Source organism: Lytechinus variegatus, chromosome 5 (assembly GCF_018143015.1).
Source record: "Lytechinus variegatus isolate NC3 chromosome 5, Lvar_3.0, whole genome shotgun sequence".
In the NCBI taxonomy this organism is placed as follows: Eukaryota; Metazoa; Echinodermata; class Echinoidea; order Temnopleuroida; family Toxopneustidae; genus Lytechinus; species Lytechinus variegatus.
The window spans coordinates 29026073-29051112 of NC_054744.1; the positions used below are offsets into that span (position 1 = coordinate 29026073).

The 25040-nt window shown below is 37.7% G+C and overlaps 1 protein-coding gene across 1 annotated transcript; it reads right to left on the reverse strand.

Moving 5' to 3' along the window:
- Positions 1–1470: 1470 nt before the first annotated feature.
- Positions 1471–24655, reverse strand: LOC121415888. The gene is made up of 7 exons (XM_041609266.1): positions 24326–24655; positions 13544–13717; positions 8440–8717; positions 6160–6241; positions 4873–4992; positions 4025–4112; positions 1471–3241 (listed from the first exon to the last, which is right to left on the reverse strand). The coding sequence occupies exons 1-7, from the start codon at positions 24408–24410 to the stop codon at positions 1744–1746; spliced, it is 2325 nt and encodes a 774-aa protein (XP_041465200.1). The 5' UTR covers positions 24411–24655; the 3' UTR covers positions 1471–1743.
- Between the last annotated feature and the right edge of the window lie 385 nt (positions 24656–25040).

The window sequence follows — 25040 nt, forward strand, 5'->3', positions numbered from 1 at the left end:
GTAAACAAATTTTCGGCATTACTCATATGTGTTTAAGATCCCATGCTTGATCTGTAATGAAAATCATTACTCAGAAAAAGTTGGAACTAGTTGGATTCGAACCTGCCACCTACTGCTTGCCGGGCAGCGACTTAACCATCAGGTTATTCTGGTTCACGGCTAAGTCACGTGTTACTATCCAGTCGTGCGTAATTTGCGAAGAGCTTTATTAAACACCATCAGACTTGACACTAGTTCCCTTAATCCTATGTTTTTTTTTCAAGAATTTGCTTGAACACCTTAATGCTTTATTGTAATAATGAAACACAATCCAAGAAACAAGTCAAGAAAACATCACAGTTAATTTATCAAAGAAATGTTAAAGAGTTTTACTCTTTTAATATCCACATTCAGGCACTAAATTATCGAGTATTATATTTCATATTCTAACTCCATATTATAGAATGTGCTGTATAAACTATAGTAAGAATATACAAATCACAACATATACATATATTTTCTTTCTACATTATGTACAAACAAATACAAAGTAATTAAAGTACAGACACCCTGCCTCAGTTTATGAGAAGCAGCTCTTAATTTATCTACAAACGTTGAATTGCCCGAAGTATTTTCAGGCACTTTACTTCACGAAAGGTCGTTCGTCATTTTCACAGAAAATAACTGAAGCCTAATACCGAGTCTCGTACACGGCCTTGCGTATTTGATTGCATCCCACACTTAACGAAGTATGAATGACAATCGAAACATCATAACTATGACTTTAGTATTGGATCAACTATAAGTCGAAGATCGAATTGACAAATATGTCCTTACTCAATTAAAGAGGATCGATTAGCCCTGAAGTGATGCATTAAATCAGAAGTTTCGTAGAAAAAAAGAAAATCAAACAATTCGACTATATATACATATATATGAGGCGTCAATCCGGGGGGGGGGGGGGGGGCATTTGAAAATATGGGGGGACATCAATTCCGAAAATGATGTTGACAATTTGAAGACTCCATGATATGCAATGCAAGTCAATACCTTTGGAAACCACCACACCATAACGGTATAAAAGTCATAAGAGTACTACGAAACAAACAATTTTACATTTTTTCGGCGCGCAATTCTGTATCATACATTTTGGACATTTTCACTTTACCCCCCCCCCCCCCAGTGAAACTTGGATCGCCACCCCTATCTGTGTTTTTACCATGGAGATACCAAATATATTTTCTATTTGAGAACGAGTATGATAAGCAGTGTCACCTTTATATTAATCCAGTAGTATTTTAACATAATATGTACCAATTTTGAAGGAAAACATAAAAAATACTGACTATCGATTTGAGCTGCTTTGAATCTTTTCTGAAACATTTCTGCTAGTATCCAGGTGGATGTTTCATAAAGCTGTTCGTAAGTTAAGAGCGACTTTAAGAACGACTGGTGAACCTTCCTTACGCTCTAAATAATCACCAATGAACATTTAATGGTCAATATCATTTACCACAAGAAAGGATCACCAGTCGTTCTTAAAGTCGCTCTTAACTTACGACCAGCTTTATGAAGCGGCCCCTGGAAAGAAAGTGGTATTCTCAACGATCCAACATATAATATACAGATGAAAAAATACATTATTGCATAGGTGAACCTCTTCGTTTCTTCATGACTTAATTAGAATAATCATGCTCTCATTAACACTAAAATGAACATCATCCGCTGTCCATCATTAGAAAATACACAGACATGATTGCATTTTTAGATATGCAGTTCTTCATAGTCCGAGTCTGCATCCCATATGGTGGATATTTGCATTCGTTTTGGAGGGGTTGTAGCCATTATTACCGACGATTCATACTGCGGATGGGATTTATTGTTCGAGTGACTAAGATCATGGTATTCGTGAATGAGTTTCCTGGTGCTTCTTTTTGCCCGTTCCCTCGCAAACTTCACGGGATCTGCAGACTCATAGAAGGGGAGACCCGTTGATAGTCCTGATGGCGTGAGGTAGCCAGTCTCGTCTTGGCTGACATTTAATGAATTGCTCTTTGGTGTTGTGTTCTTATCGCTTTGGTCTTCTTTACCGAGCTGTGCATTTTCATAGTCCCTGCGGATGGATTTTCTGGTATGGGATAGCTCTGTGTATCCTGGGGACGACCAGACATCGCCGCTGACTTGTATTGTTGGGGGTATGATGCGAGGAATATCGGGAAGTGGCATTGTAGGTGTCTCTGGAGTCAGAGATTCCTTGCGCCTGCCTGTTGGTGGCACAGGAGAGGGCGCTTCTGGCGTGAGGGACTGCTTGCGTCGGCCCGAAACTAAAATGGTGGGTTTATCCGGCGTCAAGGATTGTGTGTCGGGTGTTAATGATTCTTTTCGTTTACCAACATCTGGAAATGCTTCTGCGTCTTTGGGTATCAACGATTCCTTCCGTTTGCCAACCTTCGGTGCAACTGGTGTTTCTGGGGTTAGCGATTCTTTGCGTCTGCCAGTGACTAGCATGACGGGGATCTCTGGAGTCAGGGATTCCTTTCTTTTGTACAGTGGCAAAGGGATTTCCGGCGTCAATGATTGCTTTCGTCCACCACCTTTAGGAGACAGTGGCAGGTCAGGGGTCAATGATTCCTTTCTCCTACCACCAGGATTAAAAATCACAGCCTCCGGAGTCAAAGACTCTTTCCTACCGCCTCCTCTAGGAGACAATGGCAACTCAAGAGCTAAGGATTCTTTCCTCCTACCATGAAGGTTAAATATCACAGAGTCTGACGTCAGTGTTTCCTTGCGAAGATTCGGTATCAGTGGTGGTTTCTTCGGGGGTGGCGAATCGGGTTTTCCGTCATCAGAGCGCAGAGACAACACTGGTTTCAGAGGTGCTTTTCGTTTCACGGAATACTCCCTTGGAGGCTGGTCTTGCTCCAGAGAGCTTATCGTCTCACCTCCCTGTTGTCGGTTCTCCCATGACCCTTCTTTCGAGGACGTCCGAACAAGTGACAATCCGGTGTAGTGCGTCTCAGAAGATCTATTGGTGTCGCATGAAGTGGATGTGTCCATGAAGGAATCGCATGTATTCTCCAAGTCGTCGGTACAGAAACCTTCATCGGGTACGATATAGTTGTCTTCATCGATGTAGCGCTTCTTCAGATGATCTACAGGGATGGGGTCTTTCTTGATAGCCGATTCGGTATCGTGCGGCTGTTCGATTTGGGCTTTGCTCTGGCGCCTCAGACTTGCCTGTCTTCTTTTACCATTTTTTACCCTGAAAAAAAATAACGACAGTTACCGTTATGAAATATGTAACAGGAATGTTTCAGTTTTTTTAATAGAAATAATGTAAATGCATACGTAATTTGGTTAGTCTAAACGGTCCAAGGAAAAGCTTGTCTTAAATTCATTGGCTTTTCGCATCCGCGTTTTTGATAACTTTGTTTGACCATTTAACGTCATCGTCAGTCTAAACTTGAGATAATTCCCTTTCTGTTTTACTACTAATATCATAGTTTTTCGCCATTTGACGAATAAAAATGTAAGATATTCCTATTTTCGCATGATATAAAAATAATATTCTCGTTATTTGAACTTTGTATAGATCATAACGTGTAGCACTGGGGCTCTGGCGTTGGTGATTGGAAGGGGGATGAGGGGCTGCTGCACTTACAATCTTCACAAAATCATAGTTTCTTTTGTTCGTTGATTTATATTGCATAATAAATATTATTATCTTTTGAACTGCCTTCCCGATTTAAAATTTCACCGTCACAATTTCCACGTGCAAAAGCTAAACATAATTTCAACGATCTTCTTGCTCGCTTATATTGTTTAATATTACACCGTATCTGTCTTTTGCCTACATCATTCAACTGTCCATGATAAGCTGATCCGTGCTTTTCCAAACTCCAGCTTTTCCTCATATTCATCCAAGTCACTGTTATGAACTCACCACCATCAATGTAATCAAGATGACTTCATTCGAATCTGATTATAAACCCTAAAATTATACCAGTCACCATGGCAACTTATGGCAGTATAATCAATGACTTACTTGAATCTGAGGATGATGAAGATAAGGAGATTGAGTAGGAGGATGACGAGGATGATGCCGACTATAGCTCCGATAGTTGGACCAGATACTGCAGCATGGGATACAAACCAGTTGGGAATAAAACGAGTATTAGTTACCGTTCTTGGGGGCATTTTGTGAAAAGCTTTGTCAGAGATCTTCACTCACCTGACAGACTAGAAAACTTTGCATCCGATTAGCTGAGAGAAAAGCAGCTAGTGAAAATAAATTTCTGACTAAACTTCTCATGAAACTCTCCCCCGAGTATAATAGGTCCCTGATTATACCTACGTGAAGTTTCTTTAGGATTCCTTGAAAATTAAGTTGGGATTATCTATCAGTTTAAACATTAATGTCCTTATTAGGAGACTAAAATAATCCATCGAGCTTAATATTTTAAAATTGGATATATTGTCCAACAACAATTTTTCACTGCAAAATATATCATTATGAGGGTTGAATGGAGGGGAGGGGGGGGGGGGGGGTTGGGAGCACCCAGGGGCGGCCCTTGGATATTTTGATAGGGGGAGGCGATTAAAATATAATTTCTTTGCAATGTCAACAACCATCGTGATAACTTACATAATTTCATTACTCAGTTCTATTCTTAAAATTCGTCTATTTAAAAATTATTTTCTTTGGTTTTAATTTTGTGTTTTTCCCCGTTTCACTAGGCCTATTTGAAGGGTGAGGTGGGAGCGATGAAGACGATTCGCATCATGTCCAACTGCGGCACCCTTGTTCTTACTCCGTATGCCATTTTAGTGGCTTTGACCGATTATAAAGTGAATATAGGTAGAACAAATATATAGGTAGAAAGCAATGTTTACGTGTGATAAGAAGGGACCTGTCGACCGTGTTTCCCTCTGTCGTTGTAGTAGGAGGTGATGTGAATGTTTCGTCATAGTGGTCGAAGGAGGATGACGTCACTCTGTTCTGAAAATGGTCCTCTATTTCGCAGGAAGGGGATGGGTGAGAGAAAAAGGAGCAAAACAATGTGAGATAATGGAATTAGACCAAATGAAGATTATACTTGTTGGGTGATAGATCATGTCTACACTGCAAAAACTCCGGTGTTGATTTAACATCAGCCCGGAATCTATATGTCCACACCAGATAAATATTGAAACAACACCAGTTTGTAATCAAACCGATGCTATTTTAATACATATTGGTGTTGTATAAACACCTTTCTGGTGTTAGACCAAAACGAAACTGGTGTTGTTTAACACTTCGCTGGTGTAGACATATATAGATTCCGGGCTGGTGTTAAATCAACACCGGAGATTTTTGCAGTGTATTGTAGACCAACGACACTTAGTAGGCCAAATTGTGGCCTACTAGTTGTGGTATTAATTGTGGTATTAGACAATCTGAGAAGTAGACCGGCTGCTTGCCAAAGACCAAGTTATCTAGACCGATAAAATGACTGCATGTATAATGATTCTTTTATAATTATGAATGATGAACTTGGACATTGACCCGTCAATAAAATTAGCTAACACTGACAGGAAAATTTGCTAATGACTGTTACTAATGACTAGTCATGACTATAGTCATTAGTACTAGTCATGGTTATGGGACAAGGATGGTGCGATAGATAACAGGGATCTCATTAGCATTATCTCAAAAAACGTTTACACATCATTTTTTTTCAGGGGGGGGGGCGTTATAGAATCACACACATTTGTTACCTTAGAAACAGTCAATTTGCCCTCGGTTATGCTTCGGACGTGTTAGAACAGTTCCATAGTTATCTCGGTTATATCCTTACTAATAGCCTCGATGATTAGCATTTTGTATTGTGGGCACGTCGTGGTCTAGTGGTTCTGGCTCTCGCCTTTAAAACAGAAGTTTAATGGTTCGAATCCTAGCCATGGCGTATTTTCCCTCAGCAAGAAATTTATCCACACTGTGCTGCACTCAACCCAGGAGAGGTGAATGGGTAACTGGCAGGATTAATTCCTTGAATGCACGAGCGCTGATAGGCATCTCGAGCTCAGGCCGTGGTAATAATGATAATGACAACGCGCCTCGGAATAGATTGTTTCTAGATAAATGGCGCTATAAAAATGCCTATTATTATTTATTTTTATATTATAGGGAATTTAACTTACTCAGATCAAGCATACTTGTGACCCGGATATCGTCCACAGCTACACTTGACCCCGGCATCCGGTGAATGGCCTCTAACACCAACTGTTGCAAAGGAGGAAAATGAAATTAATCATAATATATCATGTTGGCTTTATTATTTCAAAATGTTGAGTGAAATAACAGGAGGTATATTTCAAGAATAAATGTTACAGTTACCCACTCTTTCGTATCCTATTTATTTCACCATAAAATCAATAGACTTAAATTTTTTGTCAATAGTAATATTAAACCGAACGTTGACCAATGTGGTTCAAATATTGTTTCACATGCTTTGTAATTACCAATTGGTTGCAACAGGTTATAATTGTTCCATAGGGTCTATAGCCGATCTATAGTATGGATAAAGAGAGTAAGGAAAAGCCTCATAGAGTATTGGGTTACGATTGTGTCTCATATTGAGTTGATTACTTGGTTAAGTTAGCTACTGGGCAGACGTTATTTAAACTTTTTACTAAATTTTCTAATAGTAGTTTATTCTCAGTATTCTAGATAAATGTAAGTAACAGTTTTTCGTATCATATACGTGTACTTTGAACGTTAACATAATTATGATTATTACACAAGATTATTTTTTAACATAATTATGACTGTTTCTAGCAATATCGTTCGTTAACACTATTCTATGTTATGTTATAATCATGTAAATCCTTTGTAAATGTTGTAATTCTTGATGATACATTTTAATAAACACTTGAATATGAAAAATCATCGCTCGTTAACGAGAAGATTAATTACAGGAAAAATACCAAACTGATTTAATCACATTACGCAATAGACCGCTGATTTAATTTCCCTTAATAAAAATCTGTCAAATTGGGATCGGAACTCATTCACCCCCCCTCCCCTATGTCTTACATAAATCATCACGGTGATAACGATGAAAGAGTGACAAACACACTATTTGTCACACCTGGGCCACATCTTACAAAGAATTACGATTGACCACAGCCATGGAAAGCCAGCAACACCAACATCTAAAATGGACATTTGTTTAAATTGTTTTCCAGATATGATGCATATTAATACATTCATCAGTGTCCTGATAACTAAGTGTGCTCCTCCGTGTTTACAAAAGAACATTGTGCATATTTCCTGAAGAAAAAAATATGACATTGATGGAATTCCATACGGTGGATGTTGATCGGATCCGACTCTTTCTAAGACGGGACCCAGGACGTTTAGCCACCGTATGTCTAGTCTGTATTGGTGACCAGACATTTCTCATATCAATCTTTCCATTCTTAAAATCAACGATTGCATTTTATTAATCACATTAACTATCGATAATTCACCTTTTATATGAAAATCCGCCTGAGTTGTTCAATAACAAAAGATTTGATTAAATAATCGGCTTGCCATAGCATACGTGCGTCGGCATAGGTTGGTTAAAACGTTCGAAATTGACAGCCACTTTAGTTTGCTTATAAAAAAGTGACGGGATCGGGAGTTTGAAGAGACCGCATTTATAGGTTGTTTAGTCTAAATGCTATACCACTGGTAATAATTTTAAGCTTATGACATCTACGCCTCTGATGGGTTAAGAGTAGATTTTGAGTGAAAAAATACTGACAAGACGCTTCATGGCATTATATTTGCACCGATTGTATCTGCTATAGGATATTGTAGCAAGGATCATTAATTATTCACTTAATTAGATAAAATATTTTCATGTAAGTGAGGGGTAGATAGACTATCATAATGGCAAAAGTTACACGGAATTTCTTATGAAACAGTCTCCCTGATGATAGAAACAATAGGTAGTTTTTGCTCAACAACGCACGACAGATCAAAGAACATAAAAAATGTATTCTCAAAAGCTCTTCAGGACAAAGTACAACCAACAGGTCTTTCTCGAAAATTGGTGAATCAAATCAGCGTCCTGGATTCTAGACAAACGGCAGATTTGCATTCCGAAATTTATGACGAAACTGCTATTACGGTTCACCAATTTTTGACAAAGACCTTCCAGCTGTTCTTTATCATTTGACGGGCATTGTCAATACAATAACTGTGTTATTGAATCCGTCATGCGCCGCGATGTGTGTAATTGAGTTTTGTCAGACGTGCATCAATCAGATATAATTAGTTACGTCTGGGACCGACCTTTAGCGTCATCATCCGAAAGTCGTGACCAGGGCTCGAACCTCGAACCTCTGCATCAATTTGTGACTTCCCCAAAGCTTGGATTACAGGCGCACGCTAAAACGCCCAGTGTGAAACTCGATGTTTCCTTCCTTTACCTGAAACGTCTTGTTGCAGTTTATGGTTATGTCCACCTCCTGCCAGGCTGCGGTGCGTCCCTGCAACGACCAGCTAATCTCGTCGCCACACCCTCGCACCCGGAACGTTGGTAGGTTGTCCGCTTTCCGTACGGGGTGTAGGTGGGTCCAGAGGTAAGCGCTGAAGCTCAGTCGACCACGCCCACTCGACAGGACCAGACTCGGAGACACAATCATCACCCGGAAGCTGTAGAAATACCTTCCGGTTTGGTTCGTCGCTTTGGTGTACCCATAGGACCCTGGGGATATGTAAAACAATGTATGTTAGAAATGCCAATATAAAATGGATTGTCCAGCTCAGAGTTTATGAAATCAAAATATAAAAAAAATCGAGTTTAAATGCATAGGTATTTTAAAGACACAGATAATACACTATCAAACTATCTTTTAAAAGTTATAGTGCACGGTGGAGACAAACTGAGACAAAATAAGTTTTGGTGCATTTTTCATGCTAATCTCTGACAGGGGGTGGGGTGTGATTCAACTATGCCAAACGAAATATAATTTATGTACTGGCATAGCAACGAATGTGATACATAATCATTAAATAAGAGACTGGATGTACCTCAGCAGCCACTTCAGTGAACAAAATTGTGTATTAGTAAAACTCTTTGACCTATCAAGGAATATAGAACAATGGTAGTAAGTGGAGCATATCATCATTGTCTTGTGGTATTCTGTGAATGTATTGTTTACATGCGGCTCAAATCCATAGCCTGAATAGAGGGGCTTTATCGAGGGGAAAGCTGACGATCTATCCTGTTTCAACGTATCGTATCGTATCTTGTACGGCGTTTAGCGACTTTTGAGAAGCAAGATATCCCAGGAGCATTCAGAAACAGTCGTCTGTCAGTAAATTGAAACGAAGTAGTAATATTACAGCGATCTGACGCGGAAAATAATTATGTCCGCGATCCATACCCATACGTCGTGAATGTATGCGTCGTTTATCAATACGTCGTGTATTAATACATCGTGTGTCCATACGTCGTGTACCAGTACATCGTGTTTCCACAATGTCGCGTATCAATACGTCCTGTATACGACGTGTATCGTTTTCATGTACGACGTATATATATCAATATAGATCGTGCATCTTTATGTTGTCCATCAATATATCGTGTGCCTATACGTCGTATATCAGTACGTCGTGCCATACGTCGTAGATCGATACGAGAACTTTGATTAGTCGATGGTGAACTGCTGTTCTTGTTTACCTTATGGAAAGCCTGTATGTTCTAGATATGCAGTTTATATTATACGAGAACTCTTTCAATTCGGACGAATGCAGAGAATGATGATCAGCTTTTCTTCTGATCAGATGCCTTCCAATTATAATGGAGGATCAAGTTTCTACGGATTCCTCTATGGCACAGGTAATTGAACACTTTCTTTCGAACTGCATACATGTACAAAATATCATCATCATCATCACCATCATCATCATATTTTAACCTTGTTCATTGAATGAGTGTTATTATCATTATTTTTGTTATTATTACTATCATTAACATTTCTATTATTTTTATAATCATTATTGTTATTATCATTAATATTATAATTATTATTATCATTTTCATTATCATCCTTATTATTATTATTATCATTGTTACTATATTATTATTATTATTATGATGATGATGATGATGGTTATTATTATTACTATTATTATTATGATTATTGCTGTTGCTGTTGTTGTTATTGATGTGACATTTTTGTTGTTGTTATAATTATTATTTTCTAACAAACATCGATAACTATATGCATACACGCTTTCTCAATGGGGCAGGATCTCGGAATGATTCATATATTTCTTTAAAGGAAATTGCATATTATTAAGTGAAATCAGTGCCAACCAAAATAAAGAAGCACAAAAAATATGTACTGGAAACCATACATTATGCACCCGCATCTAGAGTCGATGTACTTTGCATATATTGAGATTCTGTAGAAAGTGAAGTACAGGTCTAGACTATAACTCTCGTTAATGTAGGACTCGGTTATTTCTAAAGGATATTACAATAAATAATTCAAAAAAAATAGAAGGAGAATAATGATAATGACATTCAAGAGGGAGAGTATTAAAATTTATTTAAACAAATGGAATAAATTTGGAAGGGCATTACTGGATTCGTCAGACATAATACAGTGGAACATCAGAAACAGACACATTGTATAAGTGGATAATGTAAATCTATTTTAGAGTATTGGAATGCAATATACGAACTTGCTTTTAGGGTCTGTCATGACTCATTATATTCCACCGTTAAACAGTGTTGCATTCTCAACTGGCGATGCGCTAATTTCAACAGTCATTCTGAAACATGACATCATTATCCGTGTTCATCATTTAAACTGAAGGAGCTTAATTGACGGGTTCCCTTCTCTTAATGAGGCTAATGGATCCGACATACAAACCTGATTGATTTTCAGATTGGATGGAAATCATGTTTTAATGGCCCATTTTTGTAGATTGATAATTTCTACTTTCACAAGCATAACGCTTCGCCGTGAGATAAAGTGACAATGACGAAGCAATTAGCGTCTGTTTTGGCACCTTCCACGAAACACGGGCTAAGGTGATTCACCAAAAAGGAGCATGGACGAGGGAGGGGGTGGGGGATGGGTTGACTTACCCCTTTCCCCCACGATTATCTTTTTAAGTTTGAATAAGAGACGTTGCAATAGTATGAAAACTACGCCATTTCTAAGTGTTAATATTTCTAGCAGGGTAGGAGGGGGAGGTGGGGAAGTCATAATCACAGGCGTCCCACTCCTTTTGCAATATGATTGTTTTTAATAATGATAAATGATTTGGAATGAATAAAGTGTATGATTCTGGGCACGAAACCATGATACCAGTGAGGAACTCCCAAATCTATCAAAACAGATTATACTCCATGAGAGATCGAAATAAAGAGACGGAGAGGAGGGAAAGTGCGTGTGTGAGGGTGTGTGTGTGTGTGTGTGAGGGAGGGGGGGGGGGAGGTAGTGCACATGAGTCAGAAGGGGGAGATTTATTTTATTGAAATTTATGCTTCAAAATTTTAAGAATATCTTATATTCTCAACTAAAATGCACCTTTTTTACATTTCAAATAAAAATTATATCGACTTCAAATATCATTAATTACATGCAGCTAGGGAGACTGGCAGCAGGCAGAAAGTCCATCAAAATCAGCTATTTCCTTCAACTTTCTCATAAAATGATTATACAATTTCCCATGTACTTGAGAGTCCCCCAAACTCACTTTAAAGCTGTCAACAATTACGTATCTTCTAGAGGGATTAATATTTATGCTCTATATTAGACTTATTTTTGCATTTTGCAATAAAATTACCGTATGGAATGAGTAGATAAGGTCTCTAAATGTATAACTTGGATAATAAGTACTTAATTATGACGGGATATAATTCCCATTTTATTGAATAATTATTTGGGCAATTTTGAGATTGTGTTAGGCAATTGATGCTATTTCAACAAATCATGGACCTGCATGGTTATGAATAATCCCCACATGCCCCGGTGTGTTTGTCCTCGCCCGCGTTTATGGCGACTTCCTCCCAAATATAATTTTGTTTCTAAATACGTTTCATTTGAAGTACCGTGCTGCAGTCATTTGGTCTATTTGAGTTAGATAGATTGTTTCCTTCCCCTCTCCCATATTTTCTTCTCTCTCCTTTCTATCTTCCTCCCTCTCATTTTTTTCATATTTTCATCATTTTCTCTTGGGTGTTTTTTATAGTGTAGTTTGAACACCTACAATGACCTACATTTCTTCTCTTATTCTCCTAATTCATCAAATCCTTCTTCGTTTCCTCTTTCTTTCTTTCTTTCTTTTTTTTTCTTTCTTTCTTTCTTTCTTTCTATCATTCTTTTTTAAATTTCCATCCTTTTTGTTCCTTTTCTTTCTCTTTTTCATTTTTTTTTAAAATTAATTTCTTTCTTTCTTTCTTTCTTATTTTCTCTTCCTATTTTAATTTCATTCATTCATTATTTTTGGGGTTTATTTATTTCATTTATCTATCGTTTATTTACCTTTTAATCTAATCATTCTCTCTCCTCTTTCCCCCCTCTCACGCACACACCATAATACCCCTTATTATCGCTCGAATATTTTCAATATCGCTGACTTTTTTGTAGCTTGTTTATTAATAACCCAAGTATGTGTCATATCCATGGCAACTAGAAAGCCTTCGAAAACAGTAGTTCTATATCCATGCCAAACAATCTACTTCAATCACGGGTCTAAAAATGAAGATGTTCCAGGGCTTTACCCGACGAGTGTGCGTCACGAGTGATTTAAGTTGTCACCTTGTGCCCTCGAAACAGATTAGTAAGACTCTAAAAACTTTGCCGATTCTTTGTAAAGATCCCCGCTTGACCTAGACACTTCGCCTAGATTTATTATCTAAACGTCGTTGTCTAAGGTCTGATATAGTCCAACTTTGAATAAACAGATAGCTCAATTCAATGTCAACAGCAATGATAAATAAAACTGCATTATCTTAATAATTACATGCGTGTAGATGAATAAAGACGTAACACTTACATTTAACTACAAGTGAATCTACAGGTTAAACAACAAACAAACAAAAAGTAAATATACTTTAGACTAGAATTTACAATGCTTACCGTTTGGGCACGATTTTTGCAACCAATACACAATATCAATTCATACTTATACAAGTATGACTGAAATGTTAACTATATTAAGAGTTAATTAAGAATAGTGATTTTTAGTAAATCTATATCTAAAAATACCTTATCGATTACTGACGACCCCCATGGATCCCTAAAGTCAATCATATACTCGCAAATATACAAAATCACTCTGAAGTCACTTTCCTTTAAGAGTTAATATTTTCATTCTTTCAAGAGTGAACATGTGACTCTTTTCTGAGAGAAAATAATTAACTACTCCCAAGAGTGAAATTTTTCACTCATTTAAGAGTAAATATTTTCACTTCCTATAAAGAACTAAAATTTTCACTCCTTTAAGGAATTAACATTTTCAATCATTTTAAGAGTGGAATTTCCCTACTCGTCTTTTAGAGTAAATTACCTTGCGGGGTGTTGAGTGTAGTATCGGTAGTGGGCCCATCTCGTCCACCCCTGCTCGCCCAGGCACGCCTCACATCCCACTGTTCATCTCGATGCTCTAAGCTCTTCTGGGGGAATTGAACCCTAAACCCGCAGAGTGACGAGCGTGGGTCCTCAAAGTCGCATCTGAATATCTCTGGAAATATACAAAAACAAAAGTCGTATTGATTTTCGATGAATGTAAAGTAGGTATAAAGATATGTGATAGAAAGAAAGAAAGTGAGGAGGGAGGCAGTGTGTGGGTGTGTGTGAGAGAGTGGGGGGAGAGGATAAGGGCGGTGGGGGAGGGGTGTAGAGTGGTAGATAACTTGTTTTAATTATTCAATTATTAATCAATAATAATCATTGTAATGATAGATCCATAGTGATATCAATTAATTGTGATATTTTCCAGTTTTCCCATCGGGCCTTAAGTGGATAAGTTGCGAATTCCTTTAAATCCTTTAAAATATCTACCCTTACACCACTATCACGTCATATTGGGGGCAGGGGCACATCGCTCACCCCCTCTTCCTTACCTGAAGAGTGTAACTGACAAAAATGGGGTAAGAGCCCGAACGAAAGTAACATGTATGGAAACAGGTCTATTGCCCCCTCCCTGCTGGCGCCTGGACATGGTTTCCACAACCTCTGTCCACACCCGCGTTTCTTTTTCGTAAACACTTGTTGACAAAATGCTTGAATGTATGCGTGCAATCGGAACATAACAAGAACAATCTACTTCGCTTCATCTCAACTCACGGTTTGATACGTGAAAGGTTCAGTCAGTGTATGTCGGGCAAGGCAAGCCGATGACTGAATCCACGTTACGGTCACACACTAGCGAAACCGACCCCAGCCCGACCCATGGCGGGCCATTGTTAATAATATAATATCTTTGGTCGGTCTGAAGGCGATTGCACATAATGTGACTGGGGCATTAACGATAGAAAGGGAGTCTTGGCTTGGGAATAACTTTCAGGTGAAACACTTAATCTAATCCGGAAGTGTGTGTACGCTGAATAGTTCGTGCGTGACGCCATTTTCCGGCAAAGAGTTATATGTTTTAAAGCATGCTTCATAAATACCTATAACTGACCTACTTAAGGTGCTAGTCACACCGACGAAACGAATCCAAACCGACCCAACACATGTCATTGGTTATAACGTATACTACAGTGTAGCTTTGATCGGTCTGGTGTTGAATTCACCTGTGTGACTGCACCGTCGAGATATATTTTCTATGGACTGCACATACTGCAGGAGTACATGGATTACATGGAAGTCATGCAGTCGCATGCTGTGACTGGATTAATGATTATGTTTGTCAGACGTTTATAAATCGGATATAATTATTGATGTATGGGGCCGACCTAATACATCACCATTTGAAATATAAGATTTCGGCATGTTTGGACCACTGCTTCAAGTTGTCACTTTCACAAGTCTCTGGATGTTGGGTGCATGATATTTCGCAACTGCAATTTTAATCACACTGAATAATATTTTTTGATGATATCAAGCATACTTGGAAAACATTATTAGATTCATGCTTTTAGCCAGTCCTCCAACTGACTACCTATGCTTGTTGCTAAATCAACTTAACGAATCCCAATTCAAAATTTGGATAGCATATGAAAAATGCAGGTTAGTCCAAACAATATAACAAAAACCTTTGCCAGCTTGAGGATTGACGAAATGTCGGGCAGAGCTCCCATCTCGACTTGCCAACTTCGGTTTCGTCAACAATTCCATTTGACGAATTAATGATTTTTTTTTCAGTTTGCCCAATATCCTGTAAAGTCAAGAAGTTGATGCGAAGTAACACTCAGTTTTATAATGATAATTGTCAAGTCAGACTATTTTGTTTAGCTTTGATTGCGCTTTACCCGGTATTTAGTTTCATTACTGTGAATGAATTTGATGTAGCCTTATTTTTTTGTAAGTTTTTGTTTCGCTTGGGAATACTCCATCACATTTATTCTTCATATCTCACACTGTTTATTCTGTTATTATTTGGGTTAAATATCGTTCCGCGGCGTCACATTCGTGTTGACGAGGTGCACAAGCCAAAGGGACCCGCCCCGCCCACTCGCGGCATCTCAGCTGAACTTGTGACCAATCACAAAGCGGAAATGCGGTGGGCGGTGAGTGCACGTCGGCGAAATGGATGAGGGCTCCGATAAAGAGCGAGTCACCATCAACGGTCCCATTAACCCTCGATCGGGTTTCCCGTGATGGGCATTCGGCCAAATCCGCAAGCTCCCCGAGTCTTTCCGATGACCGGGACATTTACGCAAGAGAAGTGCACCTTTCTTTTCTCAAGTCCTACCTACCTCCCCCTACTTCATCATTAACCCATCCCCTTCCCGCATCTGCAGTTGTTTCAATCATAGACTATTTTGTCGTGATTGTTTTGCAATCAACGGGCGAAGAGCCAAATTCTGGTTTAAAAAAAAAATCCCGATCGAGGACGGGATTGGTTACAGGGCCACGCGGAGTTCAACGAGACCGGTTTACAACGGCGATAACTGTTCGGAAGACGCTAGGCAGCGTCTCGGGAATACCTTGTCCGGGAAGAAACCCTTTAGATGTATTGATACTGTGTCCCCAAAAGACAGATCTTGACTAATTAGGCCTTGTTTGGGGAACTGCCTTGACGTGTTAACATGGTTAAGGACTAATACTGTCATGTTATACAGAGGCTGTTTAAACCTGTTTGACCCTTACAAAGAACAGACGGTCAAATAAATTTTGGGTCCTGGATGTTTCGTTAATTAATGCAAGACTTTAGGAACGCCTGCTACGTTTATTGTAAAGTGAGATGTCCCCAATATCCTAACCAATTGCCTACTGAAACCGGTTGGTTGCTGTACAAAGCCTATAGAAATTACAAAATTCAGTCAACAGGTTAATAATGGCAATCATGGTATTGTGTTGGTGTATTTCCAATTATCCAACTAAATCTAACTATTGGTTCCAATTACACCCATGCATCAACAATAATTGTTGAATTTGGTGTGACGTAACAAGTCAAACGTTAGACTAATTTGTTGTCAAAACGTACACCGATAAGTTACACATTTTTATAGACAATATGCATAATATGAAAACCCTTAAATCACGTACGTTATACAGTTGTTTTTGCTTTAAAAACCATACATGTAAAAGAGTTGTATATATAGCTCACCTATACATACATCTTGTTATGTGCTCAATGTGCACCTATATCACCCCGGTTATAAGCTAGTCTACCGCATGACCAATTCCGGTGCTCACAGCTCTTTGAAGAATTACTCACTGCCCGTACCCATTTACCTCACATGGGTTGAGTGCACTAAAAGATGGGTAAATTTCTTACTGAGGGAATCGAACCCACGTTCCTCAGATCGAGCGACTAAAGTCTTAACCACTAGACCACGACACCTCCACAGAATTAATGACAAATGCTGGAATGACAAACATTGTGTAGCTTTAAGCTGTTCAACAGCAAAAGGTTGACTGATCCATTTACTTGGCGACATATTGTATCACATTCATTAATAGGGAACATGAAACAAAGGATTACAGTAATCAAATCGCGCAGACAAGATGTAGCACTACCCGTCTGAATGGAATAAATGTAATTTGAGCCAGTTTATTAAACTAGATCTGAATAAAGCACGTTGTGAGTTTTTTTTATCTGAACTACATCTAATTCCGTGGAAACTTTGAATTACTTGGCAGCGAATTCATTTTTTTAAAAGATAGGCGGCAATCTTAATCTTTACTAAGAAGTTCTAATATAGGACTTTAACAAAATCGTGTAGGTTTATAACAATACGTGAAAAGATTTAGCAATTTGTGGTCAATGAATAATCAGACCCTATGTGGGTTGTGATACCGTGTAAGGGGAGGGGGGAGGCACTAATGAAAGAGTTTCGAATTTTTAACAACCAATGGAGGAGCGTTAAAAACAAAACAAAACAAAACAAAACAAATAAACAAACAATATCTCAGGGCCTCAGCCCTACACACGTAAAACATGTAAAATATTGGGCAACATACTGTCAACTTTGTTGGGTAATGTATGTTGGTATATATATATCTATATATATTCTGGGCAAATATTATCGAATTGAGCAAATATGTTACCTAATTTGGACAGATTTTTACCAATAGTTGTGTGGAAAATTTTGCTTATTTGCCTTACCTTTTACAAAAAAAGCTTATCATGCTTCTGGTAGTCTCAAATAAAAAGAACGACAGTGTTCTGATCTCTTTCGTCAGAATGGATTAGAACTCCCGTATGCTTGTCATTACAGATCTATAATGGTTGTTGATGTGCAGTTGGCAAAGTCAGGAGCAAAGTCGAAACAGTTGCCCATTCAAACAATAATTTGTAACAGCCAGTGCACAAATGCTTATCTAATTTTGAAAGAAGTCTGTTGTTCATATTTCTTTCCAAAACTGACAGATATATAAATTACATTAAACAGTGAGAGTCCAGCCTATTGTTTGAAAATGAAGCAAGATATTTTTGAGGAGGGGGGCTGTCGGCAGATTATTTCGGTTCATGAAGATTTGTAAGCAAATCTTTATAATATTAATTGATATTCAAAATATACATAGAGAGGTGTTCGGGTGAGGAATACAAACGCAATACTGCAATATGAGATTTCAAACACAGCTAGTGCTTTGAATATGGAAGAATAACTCAATGCTTTGAGAGTTTAAGATTTTTCGGTGAATAGCGTTAGACCTATTCAGTTCCTGAGAGAAAATGGAGATTTTAGAAGTTGCATCTTTTGCGAGACCCAGAGCCTCGTCGCGGGCAGTTAAAACAAATAAATATGAATTGAGGGTCTATGTACTATGAGAATTAGAATTAAACCATCCACGGTATCATTGTACCCTGCACGAAGCGATGGTGATATATTTTATTAATTCAAACAAAATATATATGTATATTCACGAAAATCGTTTTAAACACGAGTCTCTTACGACATGCCATTGTAAAAGTAATGATACTGAATATATTTTAAGCCATCTTCAAAGGTGTAAAAAAGACAAACACATCAGACAAACATCACCACGCGCAAACACAATTTTCCTGCTTGTTTTCAAGCCGTGATGACAAATGAATATAGCAATGTAAACTTCTGGCACGTTCTGTGTAATCTACCGCGGGGCATCGAGACTATCCTTGTGTCAGACAATAACTTTGAAAGAAAATTTGGCGCGAACTTTGCAATATGATACAGTTGCACGAGAATCAGACCGATTATGTGACAAACGAGATGAAAGAGAAGAAGAGTTTTTTTTTCAAACTTTGAAGGAGATTATTCTGATAGAAATTGTCTATGTTTTTTTTTAATTCCAATTCAGCATGTTCAGTGTTCTGCCTGTGTACCCCTCGAATGATACACCTGATAGACAGGAGTATGAAAACTTATACAAAAATTGAATATGTACAATGACACAAACCACACGAATGCAATCATCTTATCATATATCTTAAATCATCTAATATCTTCCTTGAAAAACAACTTTCAGTGGCACTTATTAGGTCTATGAATAATGAAGATTGTATTCTTTAAATGTAAACAGTACTTTTGGAAAACAATTTTTAATAACCCAACATACCTCTGTTTAAAGAAAACAGAAAACAAACAAATAAATAAATGAATGAATAAATAACTAAATAGATTAATATTTAAACAAATTAATCTAAGACTACGTTTTGCTACAAAGTCCATGTAAATTATGAATCAAATTTTCATCTTTATCACGGGAGACCACCTTTTTGTAAAAAGAGTGATTTCTTTTAAAGATGAAATTTACGGCAGTTTTATTGAGATCTGTTTTATTTTGACAAAATAGATAGTTCGAAATATTTTTAAATCTCATGTAAGTGCTTCAAAAATACATATCAAAATCCAAGTGTATTTAACGTTTCAGTGTCATAATGTTATGAATGAAATCATCTACCTGTATCCTTATCTATATTTATCGACAGATTCTTATCATTTTGCTTTAAATAATACAATTATGATGCAGCTAGTCAATAACTATAGCACATAACCGAATAAATCATCCTTATTTGCATAGTTACTTGTCCATTTCAATGTTCAAATACGTCACAAAAATAGTATATACCTAACAGGACAACAGGTAAATTAGTTTAACCAACCCCCCAAACTGGTTGACAAAATATGAATCTACCAACTGTTGGTTAAGAAAATCTCAAATCACTTTGCACGCAATTTGTTTTAACAAACAATTTGTAAGTTCATATTTGACAATTTCATAGTGTTATTGTCAAATACGTTACACAATTCAGTTAGTCAATACCACGTAATGACAACTGTTGGAGACTTAAACACGAGTGGACAGAGAGATTATCTGCAACTTCTAAACCAAATGTCACCGCTTGCGTCAAGTTCATAATACACGGAACCAAACAGGGTGCGTTGTCAGGCCGTTAATCATGTCTCTCTCGTTATTGTTTTGAATTGCACACAATGCGACTCTGGTGAACTTGGAGAGGGATATATAATTTGGTTGGGGGTACCGCAGAGATGCTATCTGGTTTTGTTTTCTAGAAAGTCTTGAACATGTGCCCATTAAACGTGGAAATGATCAATGAAAGCCCTGACTCTGTGCGATGACATGCTAGGTACATCGTCAGCAAGGACAGGCCAGGTTAGGCAGCGGCATTAGATTTAAAAGAAATCTGAGAGGGCACAGACGGGAGAAGTGTTTGAAAAGCGTTCTTTTTAAACAAATTGAAAATAGTGGGTTTGTAAGTCGAAAGGGAAAGAAACGAATTGAAAGCTACAATCACAATTTACGAAACCGACTCCAAGCCGACCGATGACAGTTACAATGGTTACCATTCGAACCGATTCAATAGCTTTGACCGGTCTGGAGACGCGTTTGTTTTGAACCAACGACCATACACGATGACTACCAGTCAGTGGCCGATCCAGGAGAGGGGGGGGGGGGGGCACATCTAGCCAATGCCCCCCCCCCTTTGAGAGCCATAATCAATATTTTTAATGTAAGTTTGCCGTTCTTATGAGTGTGCCATCCTTTTCAAAGTTACAACATACAGTATATTTTTTAATAGGAATATGTCATTCATAAACAAATGAGGACCTTTTCTGCTTGTCAAATTCTACATAATATTAGAGAAAATAAAGTTTTTTTTTTGTGAAAAACTTTTTTCTTTTTGCTTGTCAAATTTTCCATGGGCAATAATGCCCTTCTTGGAAAATCCTGGATCCGCCCTTGCTACCAGTCTTTACCCAATTCTCTCTTAGACGTATCAGGAGTTTATGAGATTTGATTATGTTGATCAGGGAAATTAATTGCAGACGGTGTCTCACAAGATCTTCCTCATGATTATGTCATTGCAGGGGTCGTGATACAGGGGGAGTCCGGTGACTCGGTCACAGGCCGCCATGATATCCATGTACTTATAGTGAGGAAAGTAAAAAAAAAAGGTAAAGACGAGGGGGGGGGGGTAGAAAGAAAAAGATTTAGAGGAAGTGAGAAGAAAGAAGAGCATGAAATAGCTTTTTTATTCCTGTAACCCTTTTACCCCTGTAATCAGATTAAGTAAAAAAAAAATAAAAAAAATAATAATCTCACACCCCCGTCTTGCACCCCGTCTATTAAAATATATATTAAAAGTCATTGTGGTTGTAAGCTTAGATTCATGAAGACAAAGGTCTGTTACTACTTTGAACGATCTGACGGTCGTAATCTTGAATTTTAACATGTCTTTTAAGTCTTATTTTGCAATATACAGGGGGAACTGTATAATAAACTCAACTAAAGGTAAACATTCTATTTTTTATCGTAGAAATAGTGCAATCTAAAATAAATCAAAGGACATATTGGTATCCAAGCAATTTTTTAATTATTTTTTTTATCAAATCAAATTGATGAAAATTGTGCTGCACTCAACCAAGGTTAGGGGAATGGCTATACCCGACATGATTGATTGATTCTTTAAAAATGCCCCCACCCCACACCCCCATCATCTTTTCCAAGCTGCAACTGAAGCAATAGCAATACACAATGCGTCATGTAATAGGCAACTGTGATTTGGTGCCTCATAAATGCCATATATCATTATCATTAATGACCATGAATGCTAATATTATTTTTTCATTCGTCGTATTTACGTCAGCCTATATAGGCTTTCACTCTTTCGCCAATTTTTACTGAAACACCACTCTTTTCGCCAAAAATTGAAAGCCTGCCACGTCAAATTTTGGTAGACAGACAGCAAGGTTATTAATTTGTGACGGTTTTGGCAACAATCATTAGGCTTTGAAAAACGTTTATGAGCTTCGTATAATGATTGGAGTGTAGATTCGTTAAGATTGGTTATATATATTTATTGAAAGTCATGATTTACATGACATGATTGATATATACCATGGAAAACAGGGGAGGAAAACTATTGCAAAAGGTAGAGGGGACAAGGGGCTGGAAAATTTGACAAGCAAAAAAAAAAGGTTATCACCCAAAATTAAAGGTCATTTCGACGAAAATACATGTTTTATATCGATTTTGAAAGATGTATTTCTTACCATCACAAAAGAACAAAAATAGTAGGGGGACATTTGATATTGTGTCCCCCTACTATTTTGAGTAGGGGTGACACGTCCTTCTGCCCCCCCTGGGATTTCCGCCCATGATGGAAAATGATGTGGCTTGTGCAACAAGCTAGGGCCCTATGGTTCTATAGGTTATTTGAATACGGGATATTTTCATGCATCGTGAAGAATCGGAAAATTTCCGATGAAAGTTGGATGAGATCGGTTATTAATTCCATGGATATGATTGAGGATTTATGACACATTGGTCTCAAAGTTAGGAACACAAAATCCATATGGAGTGCGGAGTAGACTACTATTAGAAAAAAGACCATTGTGTCCCATTTTTTTTTAAAGCTGCCTTCCCTTCTGAAATTGATGATACGGTCCATTGGCTGTTTAATCAGGTTAAAAGGTAGGTAATAAAATAGTTTTCCATATAGACATTCAACAGGTGTTTAAATCGGCATGCAGCAAGTTTCCATCGGTCGTTTTGTGTCATTTAAAAAAATGAGAGCATCCACTTCCCCGTCAAAATACTAATTGATGTGAAAGATATGGACCGTCTGATTAAAGCAAACACGTGTGCGCCAAACTGAACGTTAGTCACTACGGCGACTAATTAACACATTGCCGCAGTTGTTTTACCGCATGGATCGCGGGAGTGTGCAAGGGTATGAGTAAAACAAGTCATCGTTTAATAACTCAATGAATGTTTCCAATATTAATTGATTGGGCAGAAAGTAGGAAATTATAATTTTTCTACTTAATTCTCTGAACTTATCGTCACTTATACATTGTGGCTGCGTCTATACGTTTCCAGCAATATGAGGGTGTGGGGCACTTTGAACGAAAAAGTGGGCCAACCACACGACCCGCCATGTAGGACAGTGCCCTTACACAGCAAAAACTGTGGTGTTTACCGGTGTACATAGAGAACCACACCAGTTATTTTACACCGGTGTTAAATTGACAGTGTTAGTTTAACATTTATAGGTGTTATTGCAACACCTTTGGTTCTTACATTTATACTATGTGGCGCTATGTTCATTCTCTAGGTGTAGTTGTAACGCCTCAGGGTGCATGTGGTCCTCTATTAACACCAACTGGTGTCAGTTTCAGCACCACAGTTTTTACAGTGTACGTTTCTAACTCTCACTGGAGAAGAAGAGGGTTGTGGGTTCGAATCCCATAATGTTCAATGTGCTGCACTCAATCAAGGAAGGCAGGATGTAATTCCTCAAAACAGTTATGATGACCGGAATTGATAGCCTTTATAGCTTAGCCTGTGTAATATAGGAGCACCTCGACCACCTTACAATGTGGATATGTGCGCGAAACAAATGTGATGTATATTCGTTACGCTCTAAACTGCAGGGATTTGAAATAAATCCAGTTAGACTGTAATTAGAACCAATAGATTTCTGGATTTTGTTTGAATCCTAAATTCTCATTTTCAAATTTCAATGGATATGAATTCAGATCCTTCGAGATTTCAAATAAGCTACAGTCTACCTGTATTTATTTTAGATCCCTGCAATTTAGAGTGTAGTACTGTCATAATTATCAATATATCATCTGAACTGTGCGGGAGATTGAGCAATAAACCTAAGTATCTACATACATGCTCCATCATCAAACTTATCGGCAGACATCCGTTTTTTAGTGCATGAATACGATTTAAAAAAAAGAAGAAGGAAAATCTGCAGTCGTGCGAAATACGATTTCAGAAATCTTAATAATGATTTAACTTTACGATTAGTAATAAGGATTGGGGATAACAAAAAATCTCCGTTATTATTGTTGGATCGTTGTTTTTTTTTCTTCAAAATATTCTAAACACTTTTATTTGATGATAATTTTATTTGCACTCCAATGACTATGATTACTATTCAAATTTTATATAGAACGCTTTCAAAAGATCTTGATACTAAACGTCTTAATATTCACAGCTTCATTCATTTTATTAAAATGTATTAAAACACAAAGGGCCACATCGGGCTAACATTCAATCGAATTATGACTACGTTGCTCTAACTGAAGCAAATGACTAAGAAATTACATGAGTTAATTCTTCGTAACTATACTAAAAGGAAATTTATTGCAACGTAATATTCACTGTTGGCTCCACTAATTTGGCTCGGTAAAAGAGATTGCGCCATTTTTAGCCTTACCTCTCTTGGCGGTAACATTCTGCACAAACAAACAGAGAAAAACAACTGCAAACACGTATTGAGACATCGTGGATTTGGTCATCATAGCGAACAAGATTAATCCATAAATGTCTTCACAATAAAGTTGCAGGAGGTTGGTCACATGGATTGAAGTAAAGATGAACAGAGTTTCAGAACATTTGAGTGAAAGTTAATCCAACTCAATTTAATTGCGTGTATTGTAGCATCCTTTCTGTCCTCAAAACGTTTCGCCCCCTGTCGGCTTGAGAAGCATTGGTGAACATCCAAACGATACAGGCTGGATCGAGAGAGGGGGAGAGTTTCGAAGAAGAAGGGGAATCGTTGGCTAGCAACCCTTACAATGAAACTAGCCCGCTTTTATGACTCGTGTGCCCCCCTCCCGTTGTTGGCTTTTGAAGGGGTGACGTCATCCGTTCTGGCGGCCGTGTTCCCACGAGGACCATTTATAAGTGTCTCGATTCTAAACACGTTCTAAATGGTTTGTTTATGAAAATTTAAATTCTTCCATATTTGACTAAAAGGTTGATTTTCGATTTTCACAGCTATTACTTTAATATGAATTCATCTATATTAAGTGAAAAAAATATTAATAATAATAATAAACACTGATAAATTTTAAAGCAATATTCGGTATTTTATGATACAGACTGATTTATATGCCTGTAAAGACACAGTGAGAAGGCAAAAGCTAATT

Bases quoted from the DNA above. Each gene is read 5' to 3' on its own strand.
- LOC121415888 (XM_041609266.1), bottom strand. From the start codon at position 24,410: ATGATGACCAAATCCACGATGTCTCAATACGTGTTTGCAGTTGTTTTT. The intron at 13,718-24,325 runs GTAAGGCTAAAA...GTATATTTCCAG, and splicing joins GAATGTTACCGCCAAGAGAG to AGATATTCAGATGCGACTTT. The intron at 3,242-4,024 runs GTAAGTCATTGA...ATTTTTTTTCAG, and splicing joins TTCATCATCCTCAGATTCAA to GGTAAAAAATGGTAAAAGAA.